We start from the raw sequence: 13,514 nt of genomic DNA, 5'->3' as shown, positions 1-13,514 counted from the left end.
GGGATTTTTGGTTCGTGCAAACCTCCAAGCTTCAATAGAACTCATAACCATCTATTCTGCCCTAGTGCAACACTGATGCCACACACATTGAGGATGGGCACGGGGCGTTCAAAAATCAAAAGACAGACTATTGTATTTTTGGGGTATTAAACCCCCCCCCCCAAACAAACAAAAGAACCAAAACAAAAGCCCCCAAGCCCTCATGGATTGTTGAGCAAGTCGCATGATTTTTTGATCTCCTGAGATTGGCAATAATGAGAATTTACTGAACTATGTCCACTGTGCATGATTTTGGTTTTCATAATGAAAATTTCACACAGCTCTAGTTACAAGTATGATAGCCAACAACGTTACTTTTTACATCTATTGAATAATACACAGCTAATACAGGACTATAGCAGGGTTCAAAAAAGAGCTAGATAAGTTCAAGAAAGATAGGTCCATCAATGGCTATTAGCCAGGATGGGCGGGGATGGTGTCCCTAGCCTCTGTTTGCCAGAGGCTGGGAATGAGCGACAGGGGATGGATCAGTTGATGATTGCCTGTTCTGTTCATTCCCTCTGGGGCACCTGGCATTGGCCACTATCAGAGGAGAGGCTACTGGGCTAGATGGACCTTTGGTCTGACCCAGTATGGCCGTTCTTATGTTCTATTTATATATTATATAATGTGCACAGTTATTTAGAGACTTGAGACTTTAAGGCCAGAAGGGACTATCATGATCATCTACTCTGACCTTGTGCACATTGCAGGCCACAGAACCTCACACACCCACTCCTGTAATAGACCCCTAACCTCTGGCTGAGTTACTGAAGTCCTCAAATCTTGATTTAAAGAATTCTAATTATAGAAAATCCATCATTTACTCTCATTCAAACCAGCAACTGACCCATGCCCCACACTGCAGAGGAGGGCAAATCCCCTCCTCCTTAGGGTCTCTCCCAATCTGACCTGGGCGGAAATTCTCTCCTGACCCCAAATATGGGGACCAGTTAGACACTGGGCATGTGGGCAAAACCCATCAGCCAGACACCTGGTAAAGAATTCTCTATAGTAACGCAGAGCTCTTCCCCTTCTGTCCCATCACCGGCCGCGGGGAATACCTGCTACTAGCAGTCACAGATCGGTTACATTGTAAACAGTTTCATATCATACCCTCTACAAATTTAACAAGCTCAATCTTGAAGACAGTTAGGTTTTTTCTCCCCAGAACTTCACTCCTCTGATTATTAGAAATCTTTAATCAATTTCAAGCCTAAACTTACTGATGGCCAGATTATAGACATTTGTTCTTGTGTCAACTTGTTCCTTAACTTAAATACCAGGGAGGAAGAGGAATTATTTATCTCTGATGTATTTATAGACAATTATATCTTCCCTCAGCCTTCATTTTGTTAGTCTAAACAAGCTGATTACATTAAGACTCCTCCTGTAAAGCAGGTTCTCCAATCCTCAGATCATTCTACTAGCCCTTCTCTCCACTTGTTCGTTTGAATTCATCTTTCTTAATTGCACACAGTATTTAAGACGAATCTCACCAGTGCCTTGTATAATGGTTCTAACACTTCCCTGTCTCTACTGAAATACCTCACCGGGTGCATCCAAGGATTGCATTAGTCTTCTACACACCCACATCAAATTGATGGCTCATAGATTTGGGTGTATTGGTCGATCACAGAACGACTTTCTCCTCCTTGGTCACTTCCAACTGATACATCCCCAGTTTATAACAAAAAACCTTGCACTTTGCACTGTTACATTTCTATTTCTATTACTCTGGTTTTCAAGGTAATCCAAATAGTCTTGTATGATATTCCAGTCCTGCTCCATATTGGCAATACTTCCCAACGTTGTGTCATCCACAAATTTTATTAGCACACTCCCACTTCTCATGCCAATGTCATTAACAAAAACATTGAATAAGATTTGACCCAAGACTGATCCTTGAGGAATTCCAGTAGTAACCTCCCTCCAGCGTGACAGTTCTCCTTTCAGCATGACCCATTATAGCCTCCCCTTTAATCAGTTCCTTACCCTCCTTTTGATTCTCATATTAATCCCCCTCTTCTCCAATTTAATTAATAATTTCCCACATGGAACTCTATCAAATACTTTACTGAAATCCAAGAAGTTTAAACCTACTGCGTTTTTCTTTGGGTAGAAAATTGATTATCTTCTCAAAGGAAGAGATCAGATTGGGCTGACAATCTACCTTTTGTAAAAATATGTTGTATTCCCCCCCCCCCCCAATTACCATTTACTTCTATATCACTAACTACTCTCTCTTTCACAATTTGTTCTAAGACCTTGCATACAATTCAGGTCAAACTAACAGGGTCTATAGTTTCCTGGATCACCTTTGTTCCCTTTCCTAAATAGAGGTACTGTATTTGCAATTCTCCAGTCAGAATATGACCCCCGAGTTTACAGATGATTAAAAATCCTTGCTATTGGGCTTAAATTCATTTGTGTGTTCCTTTAATATTCTTGGATGGAGATTATCCAGGCCCTGCAATTGGGTTCAATTACTCTGTTTGAGTTTGACTTCTACCTCGGATGTGGTAATTTCTACTTCCATATCCTTGCTCCCATTAGTCACCCTGTCATGGAACCCAAGCTCCTCATTACCCTTACTAAAAACTGAGGCAAAATACTCATTTAGGTGTCGGTCCATACCTAAATTATCTTTAATTTCAGCCCCATCATCAGTGCTTAGTGGTCCTCCTTCTTTCCTTGTTTTCTTTTTATTTATATGGCTAAAGAACCTGTCAATATTGGTTTAATTTCCTTTGCAAGGTCCAGCTCTGCAGGTCTCTTGGTAGCTCTCACTTTTTCCTGATGCTTTCTGATCTCCAACAGGTGGCTTTCCATGCTGATCTCTCTCTTCTTCCACTCCTTGCAGGTCTTCTGCTTTCTCTTAATAAGCAGTCTGCAATGTTTGTTCATCCAGTTTGGTTTGCAACCATTACCTACATTTTTTTTCACCTTGCTTGAGATTCAAGCTTCAAATAGCTTCTGTAACTTTCACTTAAAGTAATTTCAAGACTTCTCCACATTCAGATCCTGGAGTTCTTCAGTCCAGTCCACTTCCCTAAATCTGTATTTTTTTTAAAAGTTTGCCCTTTTGAAATCAAGGATCCTAGTTGCAGAGGTATTTGTTTATTTTTTCATTTAGTTTAAAAATGAATTAATTCATCACTCAAATCAAAGTTGTTCTTTACAACCAGTTCTTCTACGAGGTCTTTGCTTCTTACCAATACTACATTTAAAATGGCGTCACCTCTTGTTGGTTCAGTGACTATCTGGTGAAGAAATCTGTCAGCTATCAGATCCAGGAATATCTGACCCTACCTTTGTGAGTAGTCCTTATTCTCTGATATATAGCTGGGAAATGAAAGCCTCATAATCATACAATTCCCAGTAGTATTTATCTCATTAAAAACATTAAAGAGGTCTCTATCCATATCCAGATCAGATCCTGGGGGTCTGTAGCAGACCCCAAGCACTATTCTATTGGAGCCTCAGTTACCTTTGTTCCCCAAAGTGATTTTGTCCAACAGATTCTGTTTTATACATCACTTCCAATTTCTTAATAATCTACCTTGTCATTAATATACTATGGACTCCTCCCCCTGTACCTTTATTTCTGTCTTTCCTGGACAGCACAGCCTTCAATTTCTGTATTCCAGTCATGACTATTATTCCACCATACATATTTCTGTTATCCCTATAATATTCGGTTTCACTTCCTGCAACAGTAGTTCTATTTCCTCTTTTTTGTTACCCAGGCTCCTTGCATTGGTGCACAGACATCTTAGTTGTTTCTGCTTAGCTTCATCCAGATCTCTTGCCTAATTAGGTACAATCATTTTACTGCCAGTATTGCCTACGTGACCGCCGTTACTGTCAGTGGTACTTATGCTATCGTTCCTCTTGTTGTTCATTCTCCTATCCTCTCTTGTTCCTTTCTGCATTGCTAGATCTTCTTTTAATGCAAGTAATGGCTTAGATCATATGGTCATTGGGCTATCATTAGCCAGGCATTAGTTTGGTATATTGCTCAAAGTAATTTACACTTTTGGCACTTCTTCCACTCTAAAGATGTCTACACCAGGGCTTTCTCAAATCATTATATTTATTTTTTAAAATTTTGAGCTTATGTCAGTGTAGCAATCTTTCAAATGTAATCCTTCATAAAATGAATTTGAGGGAAACTTTAAAACCAGAACTAATATCAGATCACCCAAAGGCAATATTTGCAAGTATGTATTCTTTAGATCATCACATGATTTGTAAAGTTTTTAAAAAGTATATTTTAAGAGTGGTTATAAACTACAGTATTATGCAGGAAAAAGAGTGATGCAAATCATTATGTGAGTGAAATACAATATTGTCCTAATCCCTCAGAAGCTTCATTAAGGAAATAGTTACTGAAACTATCAGTCTCTGTATGTTTGTTTTTTTTTAGCAGCCTCTTACGTACATATTGTGGACATGCTAATAAAGCACATGCTCTTGCCACAAAACATTGTACAGTGTCTTCTCCAACATAAATAAAAACAAGTTATTTATCCAAATAAATAATATGTTCCCCATTCCCACTCAATAAAGTGGATAATGATTGAAAACTGACTATTTCCCAAAGAAAAGGTCTAAAAAATTGAGTTTTTGCAAGATTTCTGTAATTAGCAAGATTTTATGTGACTGAAGCACTGATGTCCGAGACACATAGAGCTGCAGCCATCATTGCCTGGCTATTTTATTGGGATTGATTTCAAGTGATTGTACATACCAGAGTATCCATCTTCTGAACATACCTAAGGGTTATCCTATAATCATTTGGAAGATTTCCAACCTAGAACAAACAAACAAAGAGGTAATAAAGAATATATTAGTGTTTTGGTAAGAAAATGAAGGCTTTATTTTAGTCACTGTAGTTAATATACATTTTATAAAGTAATTAACACAATTTCTAGAAATTACTGATCAGTTGCAAATAACTTAAGTCCGTGTTTAGGGATTGTGTACATAAGAGTGGCTATACTGTGTCAGACCAAAGATTCATCTAGCCCAGTATCCTGTCTTCTGACAGTGGCCAATGCCAGGTGCTTCAGAGGGAATCAACAGAAGAGGTAATCATCAAATGATCTGTTTCCTGTTGCCCATTCCCAGCTTCTGGAAAACAGAGGTTAGGGACACCATCTCTACCCATCTCGGTTAATAACCATTGATGGAGCTATCCTTTTTGAATTTATCTAGTTCTTTTTTGAACCCTGTTAGTGTCTTGGCTTTCAGAAAATCCTCTGGAAAAGAGTTCCACAGGTTGACTGTGCATTAGGTAAAAAAAAATACTTCCTTTTGTTTGTTTTAAACCTGCTGCCTGTTAATTTCATTTGGTGACCCCTGGTCTGCTTTTCCATTATCTCCCTACTCTTCACAGACCCATGTTGACCTTATTCACAGTGGTCATCTCAAGGCAGAATCTAAGATGGTAATACTGTCAAAGAGCAGACAGTTTAAGACTCAGGCTTCAAGGTGAGAATGGACCATTATGATCTAGTCTGACTTCCTGCATATTGCAGGCCACAGAACCTCATTCACTCCTGAAATAGACCGCTAACCTCTCTCCGAGTTTCTGAAGTCCTCAAATCATGTTTTAAAGACTTCACCATGCATCCGATTAAGTGAACTGTAGCTCATGAAAGCTTATGCTCAAATAAATTTGTTAGTCTCTAAGGTGCCACAAGTACTCCTTTTCTTTTTGCGGATACAGACTAACACAGCTGCTACTCTGAAACCTGTCATTATGCAAGGCACTGAATTTAGCCGTATGGAGTGGAAATCTATCAACTTCATGAAAAAACTCCTACAGATACAGACAGACATCAGCTTCCTTTCCAAATGCAAACAGATGGACATCATACCAAAAGGATTGAAGGTAAAAAATCCATTACAATCGACATACCACACAGACTATGCTGACAGCTTGTGCCACACACTCTCAAAGAAGCTGCGGAACCACCTGATCAACATCCTCTACAGCAAACAGGGAAAGATTAAGAATGAGCTCTCAAAACTGGATTAAAAAACAACCTTCCACACAAGCTTCCTCGTAGCTGGACTTTACAAAAACTAGATAAGGTATGCATCCGATGAAGTGAGCTGTAGCTCACGAAAGCTTATGCTCAAATAAATTTGTTAGTCTCTAAGGTGCCAAAAGTACTCCTTTTCTTTTTACGGATACAGACTAACATGACTGCTACTCTGAAACCTGTCACCATTTACACTAGTTTAAACATGTAAGTGACCAGTGCCCCATGCTGCAGGGCAAGGTGAAAACTCCACAGGGTCTCTGCCAATCTGACCCAGGGAAAATTCTTTCCTGACCCCAAATATGGTGATCAGTTAGACCCTGAGCATGTGGGCCAGATCCGCCAGGCAGATAACTGGGAAAGAATTATCTGTAGTAACTCAGTGCCCTCCCCATCTGGTGTCCTGTCTCCAGCAGTTGGGGATTTTTGCTACTGGCAAAAGTCTCCAATGGGCCACATGCCATTATAGGCAATCTCATCATCTCATCCCCTCCATAAACTTATCAACCTCAGTCTTGAAGCCAGTTAGGTTTTTCCCCCCATTGCTCCCCTTGAAAGGCTGTTGCAGAACTTCATTTCTCTGATGGTTAGAAACCTTTGCCTAATTTCAAGCCTTTCAAGCTTTTTTCATGGCCACATCACATTGACAACTCATTGTCATTGTGTGATCAACCAATATATGCAGGTCTTTCTCTTCCTCTGATAAGTCCCCATCTTATAGCAAAAATTCTTCTTGTTAGTCCCTGAATGCACTTTGCACTATTAAATTTTATCCCATTTCTATTACTCCAGTTTACAAGGTCATCCAGATCTTCTTGTATGATATTCCGGCCCTCCTCTGTATTGGCTATACATCCCAACTTTCATCTGCAAACTTTATTAGCACCCTCTCACTTTTTGTGCCAAGGTTATTTAATAAAAATGTTAAAGAAGATTTGTCCAAAGACCGATCCCTGAGGTACTCCACTAGTAACCTCCCTCTAGCCTGACAGTTCACCTTTCAGTATGACCCGTCATAGTCATCCCTTTAACCAATTCCGTATCCACCTGTCAATTCTCATATCAATCCCCATCTTCTCTAGTTTAACTAATCATTTCCCATGTGGAACTGTATCAAAGGCCTTACTGAAATCCAAGAAGATTAGGTCTGCTGCATTTCCTTTCTCTAAAAAAAAATATCAGTCATCTTCTCAAAGAAAAAGATCATGTTGGTATGGCACAATATATCTTTTGTAAGACTATGTTGCATTTTATCCCATTTACTGTCCACATCTGTCGTTAACTACTTCCTCTTTCAAAATATGTTCCAAGACCTTGCATACAATTGAGGTCAAACAGGTCTGTAGTTTCCTGGACTACTTTTTTCCCTTTTCTAAATATAGGTACTATATTTGCAATTCTCCCGTGATAGGGTACCACCCTCAAGATTACAGATTGATTAAAAATCCTTGCTATTGGGCTTGCAATTTCATGTGCCAATTCCTTTAATATTCTTGGATGAAAATTATCCAGGCTCCCTAATTTAGTCCCATTAAGCTGTTTGAGTTTGCTTTCCACCTTGGATGAGGTAATTTATACCTCCATATCTTCGTTGCCATTAGTTACCTTGCCACTACCCCTAAGCTCTTTATTAGCCTCATTTAAAAACTGAGGGACAGTATGTGTTTAGGTGTTGGGCCATGCTTAGATTATCTTTAATCTCCATTTTATCCTCAGTGCTTAGGGGTCCCACTTCTTCTTTCCTTGTCTTCTATTTATATGGCTATAGAATGTTTTACTATTGGTCTTAATTCTCTTTGCAAGGTTCAACTCTGCTTGGCTTTTGGCAGTTCTCTCTTTATACCTACACTTTGACTGCCAAGAGGTAGCTTTCCTTGCTGATCCCTCCTATCTTCCATTCCTTGTAGGCTTTGTACTTTCTCTTAATCACCTATTTGAGATGCTTGCTCATCCAGCTTGGTGTGCAACCTTTGCCTATGAATTTTTTCCCCTTGCTTGGGATGCAGGTTTCAGATAGCTTCTGCAACTTTCACATAAGGTAATTCCAAGCATCCTCCACATTCATATCCTTGTCCAGTCCACTTCCTTAACTAATTCCCTTCATTTTTTAAAGTTAGCTCTTTTGAAACAGGGACGCTTGTTGCAGATCTGTTTTTGTTTATCCTTCCACTTAGTTTAAATTGAATTCACTCATGATCGCTCGAACGAAGATTGTCCTTTAGAACCAGTTCTTCTATGAGGTCCTCATTACTCACCAATACCAAATCTAAAATGGTGTCACCTCTTGTTCATTCAGCAACTATTTGTTGAAGAAATCCGTCAGCTATCACATCCAGGAATATCTGGCCCTACTATTATTAGCACTTGTCCTCCAATCTATATCTGGTCAAGGAGCACACAAGGATCATAAGGCCATTGGGGAAAAACTAAATGAATGCTTTGCATCGGTCTTCATGGCTGAGGATGTGAGGGAGATTCCCAAACCTGAGCCATTCTTTTTAAATGATAAATCTGAGGAACTGTCCCAGATTGAGGTGTCATTAGAGGAGGTTTTGGAACAAATTGATAAACTAAACCGTAATAAATCACAAGGACCAGATGGTATTCACCCAAAAGTTCTGAAGGAATTCAAATGCGAAATTGCACAACTAATAACTCTGGTTTGTAACCTATCATTTAAATCAGATTCTGTACCAAATGGCTGGAGGATAGCTAATTTGACACCAATTTTTAAAAACGGCTCCAGAGGCGATCCTAGCAACTACAGGCCAGTAAGCCTGACTTCAGTATCGGATAAACTGGTTGAAACTATAGTAAAGAACAAAACTGTCAGACACAAATTAACATAATGTGTTCGGGAAGAGTCAACATGTGTTTTGTAAAGGGAAATCATGCCTCACCAATTCACTAGAAGGGGAACAAGGGGGTCAACAAGCATGTGGACAAGGGAAATCCAGTGGATATAGTGTACTTAGATTTTCAGAAAGACTGACAAGCTCCCCTAACAAAGGCTCTTAAGCAAAGCAAGCTGTCATGGGATATGTCAGGGAAGGTCATCTCCATGGATCAGTAACTGATTAAAAGATAGGAAACAAAGGGTAGGAATAAATGGTCAGTTTTCAGAATGGAGAGAGAAATAGTGGTATCCCCCAGGGGTCTGTACGGGGACCAGTCCTATTCAACATATTCATAAATGATCTGAAAAAAAGGGTAAATAGTGAGGTGCCAAAATCTGCGGATGATACAAAACTACTCAAGATAGTTAAGTTCCCGGCAGACTGCAAAGAGCTACAAAAGGACCTCACAAAACTGGGTGACTGGGCAACAAAATGGCAGATGAAATTCAATGTTGATAAATGCAAAGTAATGCACATTGGAAAACATAATCCCAACTATACATATAAAATGATGGGATCTAAATTAGCTGTTACCACTCAAGAAAGAGGTCTTGGAGTCATTGTGGATAGTTCTCTGAAAACATCCACTCATTGTGCAGCAGCAGTCAAAAAAGCTAACAATGTTGAGAATCATTAAGAAAGGGATAGATAATAAGACAGAAAATATCAAATTGCCTCTATATAAATCCATAGTACGCCCACATCTTGAATACTGCATGCAGATGTGGTGCATCAAAAAAGTTATATTGGAATTGGAAAAGATACAGAAGAGGGCAACAAAAATGATTAGGGATATGGAACAGCTTCTGTATGAGGAGAGATTAATAAGAGTGGGACTTTTCAGCTTTGAAAAGAGACTACTAAGAGGGGATATGATAGAGGTTTACAAAATCATGACTGGTATGGAGAAAGTAAATAAGGAAGTGTTATTTACTGCTTCTCATAACACAAGAACTAGGGGTCCCCAAATGACATTAACAGGCAGCAGGTTTAAAACAAATAAAAGGAAGTATTTTTTCACACAACGCACAGTCAACCTGTGGAACTCCTTGCCAGAGGATGTTGTGAAGGCCAAGACTATAACAGGGTTAAAAAAAGAACTAGATAAGTTCATGGAGGATAGGTCCATCAATGGCTATTAACCGGGATGGCAGGGATGGTGTCCCTAGCCTCTGTTTTCCAGAAGCTGGGAATGGGTGACAGGAAATGGATCACTTGCTGATTACCTGTTCTGTTCATTCCCTCTGGGGCACCTGAGGCATTGGTCACTGTTGGAAGACAGGATACTGGGCTAGATGGACCTTTGGTCTGATCCAATATGGTCGTTCTTATGTTGTTCTTGAAATGAAGGCCCCATAATCACACAATTCCAAGTAGTATTTATTTGATTAAAAGAGGTCTCTATCCATATCCAAATTGGATCTTGGTAGTCGAAAATGCACCCCAAGCACTATGTCAGAGGAACCTCTAATAGCTTTCTTCCCCTAAGTGATTTTGGCCCAAACAGACTTTGTCTAATCCATTCCATCACTTCTAATTTCTTTGCCATCTACCTCATCATCAATATACAATGCTACTCCACCATCTTTTGCTACTCCACCATCTGTCTTTCTTGAACAACACATATCCTTCAATACCTGTACTCCAGTCATGACTAATATTCCACCATATTTCTGTTATCCCTAGAATATGTGGTTTCACTTCCTGCAGAAGTAGTTCTAGTTCCTCCATTTTGTTACCCAGGCTCCTTGCATTGGTGTACAAACATCTTAACTTGTCTTTGCCCACATTCCTCATCCGATTTGGTACAGGAATTCTACTGTCAGTATCACCTGACTGGTATCAGCACTATCCTTCAGAAGAGTCTGAGTTATTAGTTAATGGAGGAGTATGTTTACATTTCCATATTTTAACTGAACTTCTGGAAATATCTGAAATCTATATGTGGAAAGTGAAACAGTCATTCTTTAAGTAACATGTAATGTCCCAAACAGGTAGACCCTGGATGAGAAATTTTCCTGGGGGGGGGGGGGAACCAGTTAAAAAAACCCTAAACAAGCAATTGCCTGCATCCTGCTCACTAATGCTCAAGTTCAGCAAAGCAGGTTTATTTTTGAGCATGTGTTTCAAGCCATTAAGTCTATTGGATGTAAACACCTGCTTAAGTGCTTTAACTGTGGCCTAAACATTGTTCAGAAAAGCATCCCCAGTTCTTGTGAACAAGGGACATTCTGTTATGGGCACTTTTACTTAGAAAAGTTTCCTTTTCTGAGTGCTGCTGTAGCAATACCACTTAATTTCCCACACTCTCACTCATTGAATCATTTGCACTAGCAACCACTCTAACTATATACAAAATTTCAAAGCAGTCACTGTATACACATAGTTCTGGTCAGCTGCAATACTTATGCCTAAATAAGTTCAAAATGTTATTGCATTCATATCATGGGGTGAACCATGAGACTCTCACTTTGATGACCTCCATCATTCTCCTAAAGGGGGTTAAAAAGGTCATATTATATAAGAATATGTGCATGAATAGTCACCTTCATGCCCTTATATATTTATATAATTTGACCCTTATATAATCTGTATAGTTTATGACTGATTTTTACTTTTTTTGCACATGCACCTTCCAAAAGTAGAGGTTGAAAAGGTGTCACTGAATTCACCATGCGTATTTCTATATCTATTGCCCTTTGCTTCTTGATTCTGAGGTGCTGACTCAGTAGAAAGTAGAACTTTAGAAAAATACTGTTGCAGTATATTTGCCCTTGATTTATTTTTAAAGAAAATGTTGGTACTTTTATTTCCTCTTTAAATTGGCTTATTTAATCTGAACCCCCTCCCACTCATTTTTTTTGCAATCTTATGCTTTCCTTTCCAATAGCACACCCACACATTATGCCACATTAACAGATATTCTGATTGCCTTTCCAGTTTATTTGCTATGTTCAGGGATGCAGCATTTTAAACAGCAAAGACACTGAAGACACTTCTGCTGGCGCAAAATTCCCCATACATAATCTACAGGGATTTGATACTTAGCACTGTCAGCAATAGTATATTATTTTAAGAAAGGTCAGTTCAAGATTAAATTTGTTCCACGTCAATGAACACTACAAGAACGGACATGCATTATGTATACAGTCTACTTTACTGGCACAAAGCCTGTCAAGCACTTTTCATGCACAGTTAAAAAAAATAAAGGCCAAGATTACAGATTTACTGAGAATTAACTTCCTTAAACCCCCTAGAGATACCAGATTATCATTAGACATTTTTCTCTATGATCGATTGTAGAATTTGTAACTAAAAAAAGGGAATTTGGGGATGGCCAAATCAGAGCATACATTCTCACTCTGACCAGAAAGAGCTTTTACTAAGATGTATTTATTAAACATCCTAGGCCAGATCTTTCACAGGTCTAAAATGGCATAGCACAGTTGAAGCCAATGGAGCTATGTTCTGGCCCAGGCTGGCATGGTACTTTACAGATATATGGGAAGATGAGCTCCCTGCTAAAATAGAGTAAGATATGTCTATCAAATTATTAATTCCATTTTGTATTATGTATTGAACATCTGTCTAAACTTGCCTAAGGCAAGCCTATGGAATTGCATTCCAGACAGCTGCCCTGTCTCGGAAAGGTGTTTGATACCTCACTGAAAGACTGTCAATGAGGAGCGAGCAACTTGATTGCCCCTGAACTGCTGACCCACTCCCAAGAGACGTTTTTAAAAAAACACACAGGGATCCAAAGGCAGGGTGAGCATGATTGGCGGAGGGGCTGGAGCATCCCAGTGGAGCACATCCCAAGGAAACTGAGCCCTGGTCTATACTACAAAATTACTTCGGTACAACTATGTCTTTCAGGGATGTGAATAATCCACACCCCTGAGCAACACAGGTCAGTATAACTAAGCACCAGTGTAGACATAGCTACTGCCTCTCCCGTCGGCTTACAGCATCTTCACCAGAAGCGCTACAGTGACGCAGCTGCATCGGTGCAGCTACCTTGCTGTAAATTTGTAGTGTAGACCTACCCTGAGATAGATCTTAACTAAGAGCGGGGTGTTGCTCTGGCAGGTGTGTGGTAGGGGGAAGGCAACTATCATCACATGTAAGGAGGACTTTGACTTTGGCTAGCTTGAAATGGTGACAAACCTCAGACTCAGAGAAGGAATGAGATCAGACCGGGGGCCGGAGGGGGGGTGCATTTCAAGATTTGTGTTGTGTAACACTCAAGTGCTTTTAAAAGTACTCACTGGTTAAGAAACTCCTTTACTAAGCTTGTGTTCCTTGCTTTCCTGCCATGTTGTCCCCGAAGGAGTTAAACTAGAAGCCCAGAATGGTGGAGCTCTAGGGGTGCATGTGAAAGTTATTGGAGGATGCAGGAGACTCAGGCAGATTTTGAGATATAAGGTGACTGGGCAGCAGCACCGCACATCCGAAAGGAGGACAGTAGGCAAGAGGTCTGAGTGTGTCCTAGGGACCCAGAGCTAGGCCAAACCGAGTTGGCTTC

General features: G+C 39.7%; 1 protein-coding gene across 2 annotated transcripts in view; it reads right to left on the bottom strand.

The window, feature by feature from the left end:
* Positions 1-13,514, bottom strand: part of KITLG (KIT ligand) — a 105,220-nt gene that overhangs the window by 51,371 nt on the left and 40,335 nt on the right. For both annotated transcript variants that reach the window (XM_074941924.1, XM_074941923.1), the window contains exon 3: positions 4,793-4,855. In XM_074941924.1, coding sequence (XP_074798025.1) covers positions 4,793-4,855 — 63 coding nt within the window. The remainder of the gene's footprint in view (positions 1-4,792; positions 4,856-13,514) is intronic.

The sequence above is a fragment of the Natator depressus genome, chromosome 1 (genome assembly GCF_965152275.1).
Source record: "Natator depressus isolate rNatDep1 chromosome 1, rNatDep2.hap1, whole genome shotgun sequence".
In the NCBI taxonomy this organism is placed as follows: Eukaryota; Metazoa; Chordata; order Testudines; family Cheloniidae; genus Natator; species Natator depressus.
The sequence above is the reverse complement of the archived record's forward strand: the minus strand, read 5'-3'. Positions and strand labels throughout refer to the sequence as shown.